Source organism: Clupea harengus, chromosome 21, assembly GCF_900700415.2.
Source record: "Clupea harengus chromosome 21, Ch_v2.0.2, whole genome shotgun sequence".
Taxonomy (NCBI): domain Eukaryota; kingdom Metazoa; phylum Chordata; class Actinopteri; order Clupeiformes; family Clupeidae; genus Clupea; species Clupea harengus.
The window spans coordinates 16,173,504-16,194,938 of NC_045172.1; the positions used below are offsets into that span (position 1 = coordinate 16,173,504).

General features: G+C 43.1%; 2 protein-coding genes across 5 annotated transcripts in view; one reads left to right on the plus strand and one right to left on the minus strand.

The window, feature by feature from the left end:
- LOC105911775 (gamma-aminobutyric acid receptor subunit beta-3) overlaps window positions 1-16,145 on the minus strand; it is a 36,541-nt gene extending 20,396 nt beyond the window's left edge. The window contains exon 1 of one of the 3 annotated variants that reach the window (XM_031558327.2): window positions 14,980-16,145. In XM_031558327.2, coding sequence (XP_031414187.1) covers window positions 14,980-15,110 — 131 coding nt within the window. In that variant the 5' untranslated portion in view covers window positions 15,111-16,145. Of the gene's footprint in view, window positions 1-1,412; window positions 1,460-14,979 lie in introns of those variants that run through there. The other 2 variants (XM_031558328.2, XM_031558331.2) reach the window with 2 other exon arrangements.
- LOC105911714 (gamma-aminobutyric acid receptor subunit alpha-5-like) lies at window positions 1,416-21,156 on the plus strand. 2 transcript variants are annotated; one of them, XM_012840543.2, is made up of 10 exons: window positions 1,416-1,495; window positions 2,157-2,241; window positions 2,498-2,622; window positions 3,601-3,668; window positions 4,051-4,271; window positions 7,172-7,254; window positions 13,249-13,392; window positions 16,348-16,500; window positions 16,924-17,135; window positions 18,787-21,156. In XM_012840543.2, the coding sequence occupies exons 1-10, from the start codon at window positions 1,456-1,458 to the stop codon at window positions 19,084-19,086; spliced, it is 1,431 nt and encodes a 476-aa protein (XP_012695997.2). In that variant the 5' UTR covers window positions 1,416-1,455; the 3' UTR covers window positions 19,087-21,156. The 2 variants fall into 2 exon arrangements, with proteins under 2 accessions (XP_012695997.2, XP_031414192.1); XM_031558332.1 differs by lacking the exon at window positions 1,416-1,495 and adding an exon at window positions 1,513-1,956.
- Window positions 21,157-21,435: the final 279 nt, after the last annotated feature.

The following is a 21,435-nucleotide window of genomic DNA, read 5'->3' on the forward strand; positions in this document are numbered from 1 at the left end:
AAATTAACTCTTAAACAACCAACAGAAAACAACAAAGTTTTTTGTCAACTTGAGGGCATTTTAGACATGGGCTTCTGAAGGTTAACAGCGGTTGTTTACGATTGTGGGACTTGAATGTCTGAAGATTTGAGATACCAGTACAACAAAATTGCAATCAGCACACGACTGCCTATAACTGAGTTTTCTTTGAGGTATTGTAGTCCATACTTTCCTCACAAGCAGTGAATTTCATGTTTCGGTATGATTTAAATACTGCGTTATGACGCCTTCGATTTGTGCGTGTTATTGAACATATTGATTTAACGGGAAAATGTTGGATTAGAGGTCCCTCTTACGGCGGTCTTAAAAACTTCTTTCCTATATACCCCACTCACTCCCAATCATTCTGTTCCTCTCCTCTCCCCCTTTTCCATCATGAAACAACCCCTCCCATTTCCCATTCTCTCTCCCAATACGACACTCATCCACAATGAAACATTGCTTCTTTATTTTCGTATGTCTCTTTAGCCTACTGTAGATAGGGTACAGCTCATAGACTACTCAAAACTGTCCACCTTGGCTTGGGTCTAATATCAGTTCCTGAAATATACACCAACCAAAGACAGGTCGCAGATTCAGTGTAAGCCCTTTTAAATCACTTCTGATGTTATATCATTAGATATAAGTGAGATATAGCTTTTTAAAATATATCCTATATTCAGCTGATTCTCTTTTTCCCTTCACTGGCATTGCCTACGGAGGAAAGCTGACGAATTCCCAAAGTGGGGGAATGCTAAGTAAGCAGAAATGACGTCGGGTTGAAGATGTAGGCGTTTTGGTACTGTTTTATCGGATCCTGAGGATATAAGCATTCTTTCCCCTTGAATTGGACGGAGCGCCCTGCCCTTCAACTCAGAAAATGTCTCCCTAAGGACTTAATTATGGCTTACGATGCGTTGTGACGTCCCGTGCGTTGAAACATATTACTTGCCACAGCATAATGAATAGTAAGAGTTGGGTCTTGGGAAAAGCGACCTAAACAGCACCTGAAAGCTTCAGGGTTTTGTTTTGCGGAACGAACACTATTATAGCTAGTAGAATCATTAGACAGAAAAAAATAGGTGCAGTGCATAATGCAAGCTGCGCCGGGGGTGAGAAGGGGAAAAGTCTCTCCCGTGGAAAGGGCGGGCTGCCCGCTGTGACAACCACTGGACAACCAACTTCCAATCAAGGGTATGCTAGACAGTATTGTCTCCAGTGAATGCTGAGTTGATACTCGTCCGAGGCTTTGGAGAATGCGTAGCAGGACGGAGGCACGCATCCCACGCTGTGAGTTCCCAGTCATTTCTCGATTGAACAGGAACGAACAATACAAGAGTCCTACAACCAGAGGTGAAATCAGAGCGGACAGTCTCCCCGAGACGGCGACCTACCTATACTCTCAGTGTTGCGGATTTTGAACCCCTCCTCAATGGCATGCAACTGGAGCCGGTAGCAATGGCACGAACCCACTCAGGTATGCGTTCTGCTTTATTGATTAAAGGTATGTAAAATCAGTGAATTAAGTACTCCCCTCCGGTGCCTCTTCCAGTGTATTTTCACGAAAGCGGTCAAAAAAAAAAGACATTGCCCTAGACGTAGTCTGCCTGTGAAATCATACGCAGTGGAGCATAGTAATGCTGCAAACACTTGCAGCAATCGGGAGACATTTCATTCTACAGCAATAATAGGCTCAAAGGCGTAATTGAAAGAAACCCAGTCAAGGACATTGGCATTGGTACCGAACGGAATAGGAGGCAAGCATTTACCGGGCTGTTGAGTGCGCAACTGTTAATATGTTAAATGGGGAGGTCGCTTCGAGGTATAATTTTCGGTCTCATCGGGAGAAGCCAAGATGGACCTACGAAGGTGGTGAGAGGGGATTGAGGATATCTGGACTGACTTGTGTTAAGGATCGGATCAGCCAACACTCCAGACGTAATTGTGTACAGTCTGAAATGCTTTGTATCGTGGAATCAATGTCTGAGAAAAAAAATGTTGTGCACCTTCTTACACTTCCACGTTGATAACTGTACGCGTTGATAACGCTTGAAATAATAGCAATAGAGGAAAGTCAAGCATACTGTTTTATGTGTCTGTAACATCTAACACATTTATCTCCTTTTCCCCTGTTCCAGGGCAAGAGGAGGGGATGGGCTGCGTCTTCACACCGAGGCGCATCCTGGCGTCTATGCTGCTGCTGTTCGTCACCTGCCAGACGAGGTAAATCAAACTTTTCTCTCTCAACGCTGCCCGTATGTTCCATTCTGGCGGTTAATCACAGCGTACATATTATCCACCTACATCTGCATCTGCATAACCGATACATTGAACGTGGCCTTAAAAAACTTTTAGAAGCTCAAAGTCGTTCATTTCACTTTAGGGTCAGCGGTGCTGTTCAAGCCAATGCATGAACCACAGCATACCAGCGATACCAAACATTAAACATCACCCATTTTCCACCACATATGTTTTGCAGCTATTCTGATACCACAGAAGAGCCCCTGAAAGAAGTTGAGGCAAATGACAACATAACTATATTTACGCGAATATTAGATGGACTACTGGATGGTTATGACAACAGACTGCGTCCAGGTCTAGGAGGTAAGCAAACATACCTGGACATATAACAGATACGATAGTGGCTTAAGTTTGGAGGGTTCTTAATCATAAATGTGTAAACTATGCTTGTCCTAGCTCAAACGGGTAAATGGGTCCATAAATCAATGGCCTGATATGATGTACAGTGCACTGTGTACATACACAAGAATGTGTGTGTGTGTGTTTCTGCCTGAGTGTGTGTATAAGTCGGTGTGTGTGGGGGCATACCTCTGTCCTTGCTTCTGTGCATATCTATTTGTGTGTGTGTTTGTGTGTGTGCGTGCGTGCGCATGTGTGTTTGTGTGTGTGTGTGTGTGTGTGTGTGTGTGTGTGTCTGGTACACCAAATGGCGCCATCTCTACATGTGCCACACACCTGGGGAAAATGATCCCAAATCACACTGAGTTCGTGCAGTATTCATCCAGCTGCACTCGTCTCGGGGTGCAGAATTAGAGTGTAGCAGACTGAGCCTCCCTTTTAGAGCCGTGCAATCACAGTAATAGATCAAGCTCGAAGTGAAAATGGCTCCCAATGCCAACCTTCCATATATCACAGTCTTCTTAAAGATCACTTCCTTCTTCAATAACCTTGAGAGCCAATACAAATGCTCTTTTCAATGAGGAGGAAGTCCACTTTCTGTATTTGCTTAAAGGGCCAATATCTTGACACGATCAGAGAGGCCACTGTGGAGAGGAAAGGCAGTGAAGGGATGAGTGTGCATGCTACATCACTCTTACACTCCCCTCAGCCTGAAGGGCTCTCTGCTAACCTTAGTATTTGTGTTAGTAAAACCCTAGTAGGGAAAATAAGAGTGAACAGAAATGAAATAACACTAAAAATGCATCTCAAAGAGCTCAATGTTGAGGAAGAGGAAATTAACATTGCATGGAAATGTTGCAACATTCTAACAAATGCTATTCACATTGTATGCTTTTTTCCCTTTCTTCTGTGTCATAAACATCCATTCTCTCGAATCCACAGAGAAGGTTACTGAGATAAAAACCAATATATTCGTTACAAGCTTCGGCCCAGTCTCAGATACTGAAATGGTAAGTTGCTGATGATAAATAATTGATGCTCTCCTCCTTTGCTGGTATTGCATTGTATTGTTCAATATTAAAACAGCCATACATTAATAGATATGAACTGAGTCCAACTGTCTTGGGTGTATAAACAGAGTCGAATGTTTTGTTATATATATATATGTCGTATATATATATATATAATTTAATATAATAAATATATTTATTTATATATTTTAAATATTTTCTCATTTTAATTTCTAGTGGAAATATGTGATGTTGATGATTTGGATATCTGAACTACAACATATACCTAAACTGGCTAAAAGGTCAAATTGGCCTCTCATGCAGCCTCATAATGTACGATTAGTATTTTATCACTGCTTTCTCTCACTGTTCTGTTACTCAGGAGTACACGATCGACGTGTTTTTCCGGCAAAGCTGGAAGGACGAGAGGCTTAGCTTCAAAGGGCCCATGGAGAGGCTCCCTCTCAACAACCTTCTGGCCAGCAACATCTGGACTCCTGACACCTTCTTCCTCAACGGGAAGAAGTCCATCGCTCACAACATGACCACCCCCAACAAGCTCCTGCGTCTACAGGATGATGGAACACTGTTGTACACCATGAGGTAAGACCACATGTCCGCCGCAACCCCCCCCCCCCCTCCCCCCGGCCCCCCATGTGGCTTATAGCAGAGGCTGATAACAGAGAGTTGTCAGCCTCTACCTCATGCAGTATGCTCTTGCTCATGCTGAATGCTGAAGTTAGCTTTTTATGCTTCACAAGAAACATGATACATATTGCGGGTATGTGTCCAGCAGACTAGCGACTTGGCAGCACTCAGGTGGATTGCTATGTAGGTTTAACCTGTGTGTACTCCGTGGGAATTGAACCAATGACTTTTGGGGTGTTTGCACCTGGTTCTCATTACTTGAGGTACAGGAACACTGTGTGCACTGTGTGGAAATGTTGCTTGCACAGTGCATCATAAAATATGTCCTGCCCAATTCAGAGCGAAAAAGACCTTACCTTGATCCCTGAATATATTTGATTTATACACTTTAAAACTGCATCTACAGCTTCACAAAAACCCACACTGAATATTGGGGAAGAATGTTTTTTAATGGTGTTTTTGTGTTCACTTGACAGAAAAAAACTGTCATGGCCACCTTGTTCACAGCCTTTCCTAATATGTGAAAGTTAACGCTGAAAAGATTAATATTGTTTCATAAACTGGTATTTCAATGGCATAAAAATGTATTCTTGCTAGCTTTCCAATGAGGTGTTTTCTACCGGCACCTGGGCAAAAAATACAGGGCCTTGATGCTGAAATGCAGTCATTTTTCATAAACTCCATGGTGCATATCATAGTATCTATGTACCATCAGCAGTTTGAGTTCAAACCGAAGTGCACAGAGCATTCAACACACAGTATATCAAATGTCACAGTGTGAAGCCTCTACAAGATTGTTGTATGAATGACTTAGGACCTGACCCCTGTAGTGGGGAAACCAGACACTTTAGACAGACTATCATGAAGTCTTGTCTCAAGGGTTATGTCAAGCCAGGGCCAACACAATGTATTATTCGCAGCAAAGAAAAAAGAAGGACTATGAGGACTGTCGTAGACATGCGTGGTGTGGTCTAGCGTTGCTTCATAAAAGCAAAGTGTCTCTCCTCAGTCAGCTGTTCAGGCAGGCTGACCAGATTGAAGGTTTGCTGATTTGAAGTGAGCGGGCATGCGTGTGCGATGATCCGCTGACGCCGCCGTATCGCTTGGGGATATAGTTGAACCCGAGGCCCAGTGTGATCAATAGCTCATATAGAGATCGGATTGACAGTGGCAGTAAACCAATTACAAATAACCTGCATGGCCACGTCTCCTGCTCTTAATCATCTGCAGAAGTGCCACGCTAATGAGAAACGGAGAGGAGATGGATACAGCACTTGGACTAGCCCCAACACACACATACGCACACACACACACACACACACACACACACACAAACACACGCATGCACTCACACCTGCACATAAACACTAGCACACACACACACACACACACACATGCACACACACCTGCACACAAACACACACACACACACACACACATGCACAAAAACACACACACACACACACACCTGCACACAAACACACACACACACACAAATGCACACTCACACACACCTGCACACAGACACACACACACACCTGCACACACACACACACAAACACAATAAAGCACTGAGGTGTTGCATTTAATCAGCTGCTGCTCCGTCCACTTCCAAGTAAGTTCCCATTTACAGGGCTGGGAAATTAAGGCAACCATAGGTTTATAACATGCACAATCTTTCAGGAGCCACAGGCAATAAAGATCTCATCTTATCTCATCTCATCTCATCTCGTCTCGTCTGGCAGGCATTGTGTCGCATGTGTCTGCATGTGGAAATCACGGGCGGCGGGATAATTAGCTGGGAGAGGCAGAATGCGAGCAAGAGAACATGCATCACGCAAATTAAACGCCGAGAGCGCGTTTAGGCACTCCGTGGGATTAGACAAAGAGCAGGCTGCAAGTGCTGCCCGTGCTCGAGGAACCGCGTGGCACTGTAAGTTATCACCGGGGAGAACCGCCGGCTGTGTCCACCATGAGTACGAACAAGATGAAAAAGATGTGTTGTGTTTCCTTCGCGCCATGCCAAGAGACCACCCCCCCCCATCCCCCCCCATCCTCCACCCCCCGCCCCACCAACCACACAATCCTTTTTTTCCACACAGACTTGCTGAAAGGACATTTTCTCAGTCCACTCGATCAGCATTGTTGTTTTGGTGTGTTGCCACAGGAAGGCACTGTTCCCAAATCTCTCAAATGTCAGCCCGTTAAAACCTCATATTGCCTTAATCCCCAAGATCATTCAAGACTGCTCTGTGGTCTGTTGTGTGTGTGTGTGTGTGTGTGTGTGTGTGTATGCTGTGTCTCATGATTCTTCCGCTATGATGAGCAATCCAAAATGTATTTTTATCCAATTAAGTCATTTTTAATTGGGGTGTTCTAGAAATCATCTGACAGCTTGTTGTTCTCTCACTGTGAGATGTTTTAAGGGAACTACTGTCTTCTCTGAGATGGGGATTTAGTGAAGAAGCATACAGTTTGTCCCTACTGCTGTTGTAACAGAAACCTATCCCATAAACAGTCGAGAGAAAGTATACGCTCAGGGATGTCCAGAAGATGGCAGTGTAACATTTTTTGTTTTTAGAATAGTGTCTAGAATAAAATCTGCACACTTTTCTGAAAAAGGGGAAATTTCTCATTTTTCTTTCTTTTTTCCTGTCTTTCTCACATTCTGTCTTGCTTTCTCTCTATCCCACTGGCTCAGAATAGGAACACACTCAAACACAGGGAAACATAGTTATTTTATCTCTCTCTTTCTGTTTCTCTAAAACCTGTTATTGTTTGTAATGCTCTACAGTCTACATATAATTATTGATTAGAATGCCAAACCAACATTGTTTTAATCATTGTGCCTGTAGGTTAACCATATCAGCAGAGTGTCCCATGCAGTTGGAGGACTTCCCAATGGATGCCCATGCCTGCCCACTGAAATTTGGAAGCTGTGAGTTCCTCAGCGAGTTTGTATTTATTGCTGTAGGTGTACCCAGACAGGCATGTCACCGTGTCTTTAAAGACCCACGATCAGTGTTTCATTCACATGCATTTCCTGAACTCTCACTGGTGTCTGGACTCTTCTGAGGATAATGTTTTGAAGTGGGGTCATGCATTGGACCATGTGAATAATTCATATTTATAGTGTTTGTGACGAATGGAAAATGCCTGATGCACGCACAAAATCATTCTCTTTTTCATTTGGCCGCAGTAATTAGCTATTATCTTTCATTTCCTGTCTTTTCAATGGCCCTATCAAGTGTCTGAAACATCAAAACCTAATTAGAAATTATGAACACATTCAGACCTCATATTATGATTCATACAACTTCTACTACTTGCTAGAAGAACTGAGCACGAAGAAGCTGATATAAATCTAAAATATTCATATTTCCTATTTTCATTTAACATTTGCATCCAATATTTATTCACTGTCAGTCATCTTAAAACTCATGCATGTATCCTTGATGGCAATTGATCCATGCAATTTGTGAGAGGTTACTTCAGTTCAACCCTGCTTTCCATATCAGAACAGTTATAACAGAACAGTGATGACATTACCATGGTTACTGCCTGTCAGCGATGTTTTGACGATCAGAGATGTATAGTTTTGCTCCTACATAATGTATGCCTGCTCTCTCTATAACTGTGCTTTATGTCACCTACCTTCAAATCCCTGCTCAGAGGCCTTCTGTTAGTGTGACTTTAGGACACTAGTAAGAGGATTGCGGGCCCACGGGTTGTGGCTGTGGACTTGAGGACACCACTGATCGCAGGCTTTATTTTAAGACGCCGCATCAAATTGCTTTCACCTACACTCATCAAACGCTATCATACACCGTAGTGTGATCTGTGTTTTGGATGCAGTCTGTGTTATGGATGCATGTTAAACAATGTGGAAATGTTTATTTTTGTTTTGGAAAAATAGAAAATGGTAAAAAGATACCTTTGAGTTGAAACTTTGTTTTATAGTAAAACACGTAACACTTGACAATAAGTATAACTTTTTCTTAGTAGGTTATATGGCCAAACAAAGTCTTATTGATTTAGAGTTTAAGGTGTAGAAATATCTTGAGGGTCACTGACACTGAGGAGAACGTTTGAGGAAGTCTGAGGCAGTACAGCAAGATGGAGGCTATTCCTCTGTAGGACAAGGAAACAAGTGTGTAGATACCTCACCCAGTTCACTTCATTCAGTCACACAAAAAAAATTCAGACCCATGTTAGTCATTAGAGTATGTCAGTGACCTACAGCATATAGCTAGAGAAGTCTTTTTCTGCCTAATATGGCAACTGAGGGTACATTTACAAAGCTTTTTCATACTCTTCACAGAGCTCTCAAAGGTTTGAAAATCAGCAAACTATGTTTCCACTGTCTGCAGAAAATAATCAGTGCATCAATTCGATTTTTCTTAATGCTTGCCTTCATCAGATATCTTGATCTGGGCTTGGGCTGGGCACATGAGCAGAAGCTTGCGGTCAGTTGAACCCCCCCCCCCCCCCACCCCCCTTACACAAACACTCAAAGTGGAATATAAATGGGACTGACGTATGAGAATTGACTCAGTGGACCAGGTCCAAGTGGAGCTGTTAGACACTCATAGTGACGACAGCACAGGATTTCCCGATCTCCCCAGAGGGGTCATAGTGCGCTCAGGACAGTATGTGCTCTACTGGAGCCAAACTGTCCCATCTGGACCAAACGACTAGCACCAGCACATGCCTCTAAAAACCGTGAAGAAGTTCCTCGAAAGTGCCGTGGTCCAGTTACATCACAAGACCACCAAGCCAAGCTATTACATCATTTATGATGCTCGCCTGCATGTTATGATGATATAAGCCCACACTGACTTGGGTTGTGTCGGCTTAGCATGGGGCTTTAGCTGATTGAGAAGGGTCTGATCGCAGGCGTGGCTAGACACTTCTCTCATTGTGACACGTCATAGTCATCAGATGCAGGAAGGGATTGTGGGATATTCGTCGTATACTGTTTTGGCATCTATCATGTCATACCACATTCATTCATATTGCTTCATGTGGTATTGTATCATCTGACCAACAGTATAATTTGTGCTATGAGGTAAGTCGTATTTGTGTCTTGTATTGTCTAACTAACTGCAGATACCCTTAGTGTTGTCCTACACATATAGTTCCTAGGAGGATAGCTGGCATTTCACTACATCCATCTCTTCTAAGCCACATTTGGAATTTCCTCATTATAATTTCTGCCCTTGTGAAAGCAAGTCAAATAAATAAACACAACTAACCCTGGCTAGCACAGACTAGCTGGCACATTTCTAAAAATATGGTACATCAAGCTCTGTGTTCTTGTGAGAAAAACATACTCATAACCTCCTAGTGTCCAAATGTTAGTTTTGGGGGTAGCATGGCATTGCATGCAGAGCTGCCAAAGGGAATGGATGTCCCCTGTCCTGTGATAACCCTCCCTGTGTATGTCCCTTTATAGCCCAATGTGCTAAAATAACTTTGTTTCTGTTAGTGTGCCTTTGATATGCTTTCCTCACAAACATTTTTAGACATGTCCCATTGCGTCTGTTTGGTCTTATATATTTGCCATTGCGTGCTGTCTTGCAACTAACCTGGGGCACTGGCCACAAATAAACCTGAGTTAAATAAATAATAATAAATAAAACTTTGGGACTTGAGGACCTCAGTAACTCAGCTATTATGCAGGCAGTATAGTTTTATAAACTGATAAATAAACACTATTGGAATGTTTCATCCCAAGAGCTATTATGCAGGCAGTATAGTTTTATAAGCTGATAAATAAACACTATTGGAATGAAGAGTAAAACAACCTTGGTAGGAGAGAAAGAGAGCTATTTACAACTGATGATTTTGGCTTATGCCATGTTATGGTCACACAGTATCTTGCTGCTTCTGATGTTTTATACATTGCTAAAGGAAAGCTGTAAGACTGCATACAAATTATCCCAGGCTTTTATTTTCAGCTGTCACTTTTAGTGCAGCCCACATAAGTGTGTGGAGTAAAGCTTCATTTAATAATTTGTTATACATTAACAGATCGTATATTTTGATTGAGTAAACATTCTAATTAGCATGCAAATACATAATTAAGCCTCTAGGCAACATAATTATTGTCTAGTTTTTAAATCTATATTTAGCACTCATCTGTGCCGCAGTTTACAATATTCTGCATGCATGTAGCTCCATGCAAACAACACATCATTATTTTCAACTACTCTCATTTCTGTGCCATTTGTGTCCATTGTTTATACAGTAGATTGGCTTTGCTAAAGAGATATAGGCCTTAATGCCCTTCAATTGGATTTCTGATTAACAGAATTAAAAGTGTCTATTGGTGACTTGACATTGACACTGGCCTTTGTATCACTTTGATAACAGTTCAACGTTGTGGTCCAGTAAGGATTTTTTTAAAGTGTTTTAACTGTGACTGCCTATTGCTATGAAAGATGAGTGTTCAGAATCACGATTGAAGGTGTTTAAATGTGAGGGGGGGAAAAATGATTTTTTTTCTTTGGGAAAGCAAAAACTAAAGGTATTGGTCCTGTGTGTATTTGGGTCGGAGACAGAAGAGGACAAGCTGCTTGTGTGTAGACGTCTCTGCAGGTGACAGGGCTTAAGGGGGACACTAGCCATAACTCTACTAGATAGAGAGTGAGGGAAGTGTCTAATCCAGTAGGTAAGCACACAAGCTGAAGTATCGTAAGGATGCCCCACACCCCAGCCATCCACACACTCACGCAAACCCTCACACTCTCACACACGCCCACACACAAGCCCCTCCCCCCCCACACACACACACACAAACACAAACACAAACACACACACACATACACACACACACACACACTAATTGTCATCATCCAAGCTCATTATGAAATCCATTTACCAATCTATTTAGGTTGTTTATATTTAACATAGAGACCTTAGCCTGAGAGGTCTACAATACAATAGAGAGAACAGGATGTGCACAAACTCTTATTTTAATTAAAGTGTTAAAGGGATAGAAAAAAGGGAGGTAAAAAATACTATAAAAAAAAGGTTATACTGTAATTGCAATCTCAGTATCCATACATATATTAACCAAATTAAACCCATAGCCCAAGTTATAAGTATGTTACATGATTCTGACCTGGAGTATCTCAAAGAAATATTTTCTACTGAATTTTACTGAAGCACTATATTAAAAAAGATTAAGTTTCACAACTATCAAACTGGAGATTTAACATATAAAAACTATTTACCCAGTTTGAACTTTACCAAGTTGTATTTGACCTGCAGCCCCAACTGTTAGAGCTACACTTTAAGACAAGTTTTAGTTTTCAAAATGTTTTTTTATGCCTCAAGAGTTGCCCTCATCTGCTCTGTAAACTGTGAGGATACCGCAGTGCATGATGGTACGTTGGAAAAAAGTTACAGGCAACAGCAAACCCCCGTCCCTCTGTTTGTCCAAATGGCTGTTTGGGTTAAGTCCCCCTGCAACTGACTCGCTACCCCACAGCCCCTGCCCAGGGGGGGGGGGGGGGTTGGGGGAGGGGGTGCTCGCGCTCAGCTCAGCGTTCTGGGTCAAAGGTCACAATGACTGTCAGCTCTAATCACAGCCTGAGCGATTAGCGGCACGCAGTGCAAACACACACTCCGCCAGGCGCCTCGCTCTGGGCCAGAGATTCGCACTGCCACACCACAAAGATCACCAGCTGACTTGTACATGCTCTCTCTCTTTCTCTTTCCTTCTATGTCACTCTATCTTTCTATATCTCTCTTCTTTATCTCTGTATCTCCCTCCTTTTTTCTCTCCCTTTCCCCCACCCCCTCACTCTCTATCCCTCTGTTTATGTCACTCTGTCTCTCTATTTATCTCTTTCCCTTCTCTCTCTCCTCATCTGTAACTCTATATCTCTCTTTTTTCTCCCTCTCTCTCTGTATCACACCCTTTGTCTTTCTCTCAATTCTCTCACTCCCTCACTAGCTCTCTGTTTCTCTCTCTCTCTCTCTCTCCAGCACCTCTTTTACTACTCTACTTAATCCTCTACTACTTCTATATCCTGTCCCATGGCACAGAATCCACTCTCCTATCTAATTTTGGGACACACCTAGACGGATTTAGCTGTAAACACCTTATTTAAGCACCAGTCACCAACATGCGTTTGCTTTGGCTGGCTAACCTGAGCCAACAGGCTGAGCTCACCTTTTGGGTCATCCAGAGGCTACCAAACAGCCAGGTTCCCCATAAGAATACATATTCACCAGTGATGTTGTCTGCATCCAAAGCTGACAGCCTTCTTTCAGACTGGCAGAGTCTGAGGTACTTGGCAGCTGGAACTTGAACCGAAACATCAAAGACTTAAAATATGCCATTATTGCCAAGGATCTAATGATAATTAACATTTTATAGGCCAAGGAGAGGGAGGACAGGAACGGGAGTCTGTCCTTGTGTCTGTTTTTGTATAGATGCTAAACCTTTATTGGCTCATGAAACTTTGGCAATTAAGGAGGAAGAAATTCCTGATCAGGAGTGAAGCTAATTTTGAAAGGCATCAGGATCTAAAAATCTGAGAGTACAGAGATAGTTGTTGTAGGTTGAAACTTAATGAGTTTTGTTAACAGCTGTCTCCTTTCCTGATAATAGTTAATATATAAGTTCATATTTCATTCTAATAGACTTAGAGTGGTAGTGTTTGTTCTGTGTCTTTATATTTGTATTTTATATTTATTTATTTACAAGTGCTTTTCGATGTATTTGACATTCCAGAATATGTTTTTTTTTGGCAACTTGGGCAAGAGAATGCATTGAACGACGGAAAAGGCCAACATTTTTATCTCTCTCGCTCCCCTTTGCCCCCATCTCTCCCCCACCCTCATCTCTCCCTCTCTCTCCTTACCCCACATGCCCTATCCCTCACTCTCCTGCCCACTCGACCCCACTTTTTTTCCTCAGATGCTTACCCCCTCTCTGAGGTGGTCTACATATGGACCCAGGGCGCCGCTAAGTCAGTGGTTGTAGCTGAGGATGGGTCAAGGCTGAACCAGTACCACCTGATCGGGCAAACCGCTGGCACGGAGGACATCTACACCAGCCGAGGTATGAGGGTCCATTACACATGCTGGAGTGCATTCCAGTTTTATAGAACACAGAAATAGATGACCCCAGCTGAAACTTAGGATTGGACTGTGTTGAAAACACTTGACTATGCCGCCCACACATTTGAGAATATGCTTAATGGCAGCTTGTCATCAGTGGGTACATTGTTTTCCTATTCTGAGAACAGATGGTCCAGGTGGCCCTGAATTAGAAAAATGTTCCAGTGGAAAGCTAGCTTAAAGGCAGCATTTGTCAGAATGAAGAGTAGAAAAATACTCTGGAACTAAGTATGCCACACACACACACGTGACAAAACATTTTAATCAGTCCCATTCAGTCACCCACATGTAATTGTCCCCCCTATTCCCAAGCAATGGCAACCCAACATAATGCTGTAATCTTAAAACACTTGTGCAGGGAGTTGCGTTAGAGCGCAAGGGAAATATCATGTCCAGGGCCTTGCCAGCTGTCCTGGTGTAGAGCCTGCAGGAAAAGCAAACAACACTTATCCCTATCCTGAGCTGCTAGAAAACTAGGGTTAATCCGCGCGGACGCTTCCATCAGGGGCCGCCCTGTGTTTTGCATAAGAGGACGGCGACACGGAGGGCGGGGATTGGCTGGTGGGGCTGACCCACGTGGGACTGAAAGGCATCTGCTTAATTCTCTTATGTAAAGCATGGAGAAGGCCTCTAATACGCTCCTGCCACCAACCACCACCACCACCACCGCCTGCTGCTGCTGGGGCTTCTGGGGCTTCTGCCGCTGTGGCCGCACTCATGTGCTGTGCGGATGGTTATTAAAAGTGTGGATTTCTCCACCACTCTCTCTAGCAAGCGTTCGAAGGGGAGCGGCAGCGGTTGAGATGGAGGGACAGATGAGAGGAGAGAGAGAGAGAGAGAGAGAGATACAGAGACGTGCAGTCCGCTGTGATGTCATTTAACCTCCAACCCATTAACGAGGAGTGAGTCCCACAATCTCTCTAGGATCATGGATAAGGCCCTAAACCCAGAATGTTAAGTCAAGCACAGAATACGTTAAGCTTTCTTCAGCTACTCTCAGTGCTGTCAGGCTTGTTCAGTTACAGGGTTTTTTTTTTTTTTTTTTTGCAAGCTGCGTCCAACCTGTGGCACACTGCCATCTGTTAGTGGGTTTAGAGTGTCTTGTGGCATGGCATGGACCTGGCGAAGCCATTGGCTGCCAAACCTGCAGGAGGCCACTAGGGTCCAGCACCCAAGTGGACGGGGCTGTAGTCTTAAAAGAAGACGCCTAATCATAGGTACAATCCCTCTTTGCTAAATCAAGGCAAGATTAACCCAGGCTCAGTTGCAGGAACATGACACGACATCGTTTCCGTTCACTAGCTATACCAAAGCCCTACTATAAATACGAATTAACAGTGGACTTGGCGACTTCTCAATGTTGCCTAAATTTCACTTCCGATCTCAAGATAGCACAAGATGGCCGCGCAATACCCCACTCCGAAAAAAATAAACCATTCATTTGCTGTATTTTCTAGCACTACTTTCTGCCATTAGAACTGAGAGACTGTGCACCACATATATTTCTCATGAAACTTGCCACACTCACCAGTTGACTTGCATGGCTGCGTTGTTCTCGGCAATGAAAGGAAGTTCCCCATAGACACTCCAAAATCCTTGCAGTAAAATCCACCAAATGAACATGTTCAGTCTTTTTTTCCGAGGCGCATCCGGCTCCATGCATCAAAGGCAAAAAGTCCAGGCGTGGTGGAGTGGTAGTGAGCGTTCCCCTGGTGTCTGCCACAGCAGGGCTACGAGGCGGTCGGCTTGAGTCATTGGTGCCGTGGACTGGGCAACGTCTCCGCTTGAGACATGTCCCCTCTCCTCTCTCTCTCTCTCTCTCTCAGGTTTTTTTCTTCTTCTTTTTCTTTTCACGTTCAGGACCGAGGTAGGGTTGAGGGGGGTTATGGGGGGAGGGAGAGTTTTTCTCCTCTCGGACGATCGCGAGCTTCTCTGCTGGGCAGGTCAGCCCCCCTCCATCACACTCTTGGGGGTGCCTGGAGATTTAGTTGGCCGGCCGGGTGTTTCAGTGTAGTGGGCGAGCCCCCCCTTCGAGCGCTTGTACTTACCTCCCTCGGGATGAACCAGTGTGGCCTGACGGAGAGACAAGGGACTGAGCGGCTGGCGAGCACTGCTGACGACAGGATGCAGATTGTGACAAGGGATTAGCGAGCTACAAAAATCGGATTTTGCCCAGAGAAAGCAGCAGTCATCAGTGGATTTGATTCAGTGGATTCGGCAGTGGGGAAGCTAGAAAGGATTTTTTAAAAGCTTCAAATGCAATCTTCAGTTGGTTAACAGGATATTATGTTTTCTGTCTCTCTCTCTCTCCCCCCCCCTCTTTCCCTCTCTATCTCTCTCCCTCTCTCTCATTCCCCTATCTTTTTTTACCGCTGAAGATTTACCTCCTGCTCACACTGGCACATTACTGAGTGTGAAGCAAACACGTGTCAAGTGGAGAGAAAAAAAATAATCTATGATTAGTTTCGCTGCTTAGCTTTTTAAATGAATTATACCCATGCTATTGTCATTTCTTCTTAAGTTCAAATCATGTCAATGTGTTTATTAAAAACAATGGTTGTGATATTTTGATATTCCATTCCAGTCAATATTAAGATGGAATTCAACAACAATAAAAGCAAAACAAACAGAAAACTCTCCATTTGATGTTGATAACTTATTTACAAATAATATGTAGCACAATATCTGTTTAATGACAAAAAAAAGTATAAATCAATAAAACTTGAAAAACTATAAAAAAATAACCACCTGTTCATGTTTAGCCTTATTCCTCTATAATACAGTGTTTCATGACAAAAATAATATCTCTTCTTGGCCTCACAACAGTGAATAAATCCTCTGATATGCAGAGCCTCTGATTAGAAGTCCAAACCCAGCTCTGTTCTGTCTCCCATAGGACAGTACACAGTGATGATGGCCCATTTCTATCTGAAGAGGAAGATCGGCTACTTCGTCATCCAGATCTACATGCCCTGTTTCATGACCGTCATTCTGTCACAAGTGTCATTCTGGCTCAACCGAGAGTCAGTGCCAGCAAGGACCGTCTTTGGTGAGAGCATGTGGCATTTTAAGTCACGCTGTAATGCTAAATATGGACCACTACAGAGCTTGTGGTACTTATGGATGTCGTTGACAAAATTGATGGAGATAATTTCCAAACACTGTTAATGACTTAAGAATATATTAATCAAGTGCGTTGTATTAATAATTACTTTGTATGAATTATGTGCTTATGTAAGCAGGGACATGGCTTTTCTGTGTTCCTGTGTATATGTGTAAGAGATGTTGTGTCGTGTGGACATCTGTGTGTGTGTGTGTTTGTGTGTGGGGTGATAAGTGAGTGGCTGTCCAATTAAGCTCAATTGAGTTAGTTTAGAGATTGGGTCTGTTCCATGTCACTTAACTCAATACTGCCGCCTGGGTCATCAGGTAGATGCACTCCTGTGCTGATGCTCCTGTGCTCACCTTTCAGGTGTGACCACGGTGCTGACCATGACCACCCTTAGCATCAGCGCTCGCAACTCCCTCCCCAAGGTGGCCTATGCCACCGCCATGGACTGGTTCATCGCCGTCTGCTACGCCTTCACCTTCTCCGCGCTCATCGAGTTTGCCACCGTCAACTACTTCACCAAGAGGAGCTGGGCCTGGGACGGCAAGAAAGCCATGGAGGCACAGCATCCCAAGGTCATTAGTGCCTGTTTGTCATGTATATGCTATGCAGTGGGCACAGCATCCCAAGGTCATTAGTGCCTGTTTGTCATGTATATGCTATGCAGTGGGCACAGCATCCCAAGGTCATTAGCGCATGTCTGTCATGTATATATGCTAGGCAGTGGGCACAGTAGGTTATACTCTACATAGCAGATGGGTGGCCTTTGGTTAGGTGTACAGTGCACAGTACCTAACAGTACCCCCACACCAAGATCAAACATTGACTTCCCACTTGTGTTAGTTAAAAGTACAGTCAAGTGTATAATGATGTCTCAAATGGTCCCATAAACTTGGGTTCCATGAAGCAGACATCCCTGCCTGAGGGTACAGCTCTTCCCAAGGAGCGTCGTGCAGTCAGCTTTTCACTGGGTCTCTGGGAAAGGAGAAAAACTTGCAAACAGAGTTAAAGAGGCGCACAGAGGAACGGAAAGAAAGAATGCAGTTAAGAGTTAAAATGAGAACACATTGCTTTAGTTAAAGAGTTAAAATAACACAATGCCTTTGGTATTTAACACACACAACCACACACACAACCACACACACTTCTTTCTTGGTGTGTCAAACTACTTTGTTTTAGGACCTTTTCTATACATACAACATGGGGCATTGATTGATTGTCTGTCACCGCGGGCCGCATGTTAATTTACAGCGGGTAAGCACATCTTCTGGGATTGCGTTGGATGGATATCATCAACATAGAACCCGTGCCACTGATTAAATACCATCCATACCCATCACAAATTATGGTGTGGGTCAGTGAGCAAGCACTCCGTATTAATCACCATGGCTGTAGTTTCATAATTTATGGGTTTGTGACCTTGCTGTACCTTTGAAACAGCAGTTGCCCCAAACGCTTTTCAAAGTACGATCTCCAATGCTTCCATGTTGAATTAGTGGTGGGGTTATATACTGTCAGTTGTACATTTTTAAAGGGGAACAATACTGGTTTTGACCACCGCTCTGGAAAAAAAGTGTTCTCTGAGGAAAAAATGGGGCAGTGATAATGACACTGAAGGATTACAGAAGGAGAGAACAGAACCTACACACACACGCGCGCGCGCACACACAAACACACACACACACACACACACACACTCACACAGACACACACACACACACACACACACTGTCCAATCCCGTTGTTTGGACTGTGTAAGGTTGGGAAATGAAAGTAATAAATGTCATTGGAATAACAATAGAAATGTCACAGGAAAAAAAAAATACACAACAGCTTTATGAGGAAAGAAATGTTTTGTTGTTTTTTTTCTTTAAAACCCAATGGCACAGTCTCTATCCATGGCAGGTTAAAATAACAAAGTAAACCAGGCTGTGTGTGTGTGTGTCTGTGTGTGTGAGAGAAAGAGAGATAGAAAGAGTATATGAGGTCATGTTCGTACATAGTTCATGCAAGTAAATGGTGTGTGTGTGTTTAAGTGTGCAAGTGTGTGTGTGCCAGCATGAGTTTGCGTACTTGCATGACTGAAAGAAAGCATAATCTAGTGAGAGATAAAGAGAGCGAGGAAAAGTGGTCTCCCAGTGACTCTACAAACACGTCCTCTGCTGTAAGAACAATCTCCCCTAACCCCCCCTCACTATGCCCTTCTGCCCCCCCCCACCACTGTAGAAGCGGGACCCCATGATGCTGTCGAAGAAGCCCAACAACGTGTGCTCGGCCGGGGTCAACTTCACGCCCAACATGACCAAAGACGTGGCCATCTCCACCATCTCCAACAGCACCACCATCCAGATGCGTGCGGCCGAGCTCCGCGAGCCCGACCCCAAAAAGACTTACAACAGCGTCAGCAAGATCGACAAGATGTCCCGCATCATCTTCCCCGTGCTTTTCGGGACCTTCAACCTAGTGTACTGGGCCACCTACCTCAACAGGGAACCCATCATCAGAGGGGCAGTGTCACCTACATAGAGAAGGAAGCTGCTCTCTTGTCCACATTTACCCTCACTCTCTCTCTATCTCTCTCTCTCTATCTCTCTCACACACACACACAGTCATGCCATATTACCTTAGATCTGTCGACCGGGATCATTGATTACCTGGAGATGCTGTCTTTTCATCTGTTCATTTGTTCATACTGTCATACATTCATCCCTTCATCATGGGAGATGGACTGCCATGTCCATACTGTAATTTGCATGATAGAAGCAGAACAAAAGAAGAACAAGAAGAAAAAAAAAGAAATACAGTTGCCATGTATGCCTTGAATATTTGTACTGTATAATCCCTTGCTTAATTTCCATATAAATGTCACCATTTCCACCTCCCTTGTAAAAACAACAAACAACTTCGTTTTGGAAAATGAAAAAAAAAAAACATCCCATCCAAATCTGAGGCAACAGAAAGCATTTCTATTACCCCCTTTCATTTGAGAACACCTAATCATGAGAAAAACAGACTGAATGCTATGCAAATCTATGTCAACATGCTCTCTCATATTAATGCCATATGCAATAAAGGATTGAGGAACCAAAACAGAATTTACAAAGGGCTAACAAGTCCTCTTTTGCCAAACATTGACTAATTGGCTGTCAATCAAATCTGAAATGTGTTGCACAACAGTGCCCCCTAATTCTGTGTTGTTTTTAAAACATATTTTCCAAACCCAGTTTTTGACTTCTCTGGGGTCTTTTGTACATTTGATGTATAAATAGAATGATTCTCCCCAAGTGTATAAGCGCCTGTTACCAATAGTAAGAGGTGAGCTTGTTGATGAAATATCTCATACCAATTAAGTATTTGATACTCCCTTGTGTGAAGGAAAAAATAGTTCAAAATTGGCTTTTTAAGATTAAGACATATATATACCTCTGGGCCAAAATCAATGTTAATCACAATGTTTGTTTTGTTTTTGTTTCAATCCATTTTTTTTGTATTATACTTACATATTCCAGCTCTTTTTAAATGTTAAGCTTCAAGAGACTGATGAGTGAGACTAAGAGAGCTTCATTCTTTGTATTTGCAACTTCTTACTTGCTCCATTTTTGGTCACATTTCTTACGATTCAGATGCTCAGTAAGGATTGGATCCTTTTTTCACTCATTGTACAATGGCATTTATTTCTCCCCTTAAGTATTTATTGAGTATACATTCTAAGGACTTTTAACTTTTAACTATTGAATTCTTTACTTAATTGCACAGTGTGCACATGTTTTCAAGTGACAAACACCCGTAGGGGAGAAACAAAGCATGGACAGCTTTTTGCTATTCGCGATGCTCTCAGACGGAGCTGAAAAATGGCCGAAACAAAAAGAGAGCGATTTCCTTTTGCTTGGGAAACAAGGTGAAAAGGGATCAAACTGTTGCGATTACACAACAATGCTACCTTTCGAAAGGAACCCCCCACCACCATCACAGTTGGAAGTGTGCACTGTTTTGACAAGCCAGCTAATTGCGCTTTGATGCCTGACTTTGGACTCTTGCCTCTGGGATTGCTCTTACCTGACCTCCCCTTCAGTGCAAGGCTCTCCCTGAGGACCTGGTCTGCACGGCTAACCCCCTATAAAGCCCACAGAGATACTTTTCCTTGCTGTTGGACTCTGGGTGAAGGATTATGGAACAACTTTGATGAGTCCATTGACGGTTTGCTTAATGCTGAAATACAATGCTTTCTATACTGTACATGATGACCTTTTTTTTCCACACGTATATGGATGTATTTAGAGACTTTTTAAGAGAACTATAAATCCTCTCTTCATGGGAGGAATACATGCAAGAAGCACATGAAACTGAGTAAACCGATTCAGCAGAGCAGACTCACCCACTGCATTGGAAATGCAACTATTGTAATCACCTCTTGGACCAATATGGATGGACCATATCCCAGCATTCTTTATTCTGACCTGGAACACTAGGATCCTCCTGCAACAATCAGAGCTCTCAAAGGAATCCAGTATGTAATGTATGGGGGGGGGGAAGATTATTGATGACTGGACATCAAACCAACTGTAAAGATTTCATTAAAAGCATCATGTACCAAAAGCAATACAGCCATTCTTCATATATGTGAGCATGAGGTTTTTGCATGTTAGATCACAAATGCATGACCTGCATTGGTAGAACACGTTTTCACAGAGTACAACGCAATGACATAATCAGGGTTCCAATACAGTTCTCACCAGGATCATCATATTGATTAATCATGGGGAGAATATATTAAAACCTTTGTGTTGGTCCAAGAAGTTTCTAGAAAAGAGCCACAGTGTCTAGGTATTACTGTTCAGAATGTCATGTTTATTTGCTAGACTGAATAGGCTCCTG

What these genes read in the sequence shown, in the direction of transcription:
- LOC105911714 (XM_031558332.1), top strand. Translation starts at nt 1,815, where the DNA reads ATGTTAAATGGGGAGGTCGCTTCGAGGTATAATTTTCGGTCTCATCGG. An exon ending in TTCGTCACCTGCCAGACGAG is followed by an intron (nt 2,242 to 2,497) that starts GTAAATCAAACT and finishes TATGTTTTGCAG; the next exon opens with CTATTCTGATACCACAGAAG. An exon ending in ACTGCGTCCAGGTCTAGGAG is followed by an intron (nt 2,623 to 3,600) that starts GTAAGCAAACAT and finishes TCGAATCCACAG; the next exon opens with AGAAGGTTACTGAGATAAAA.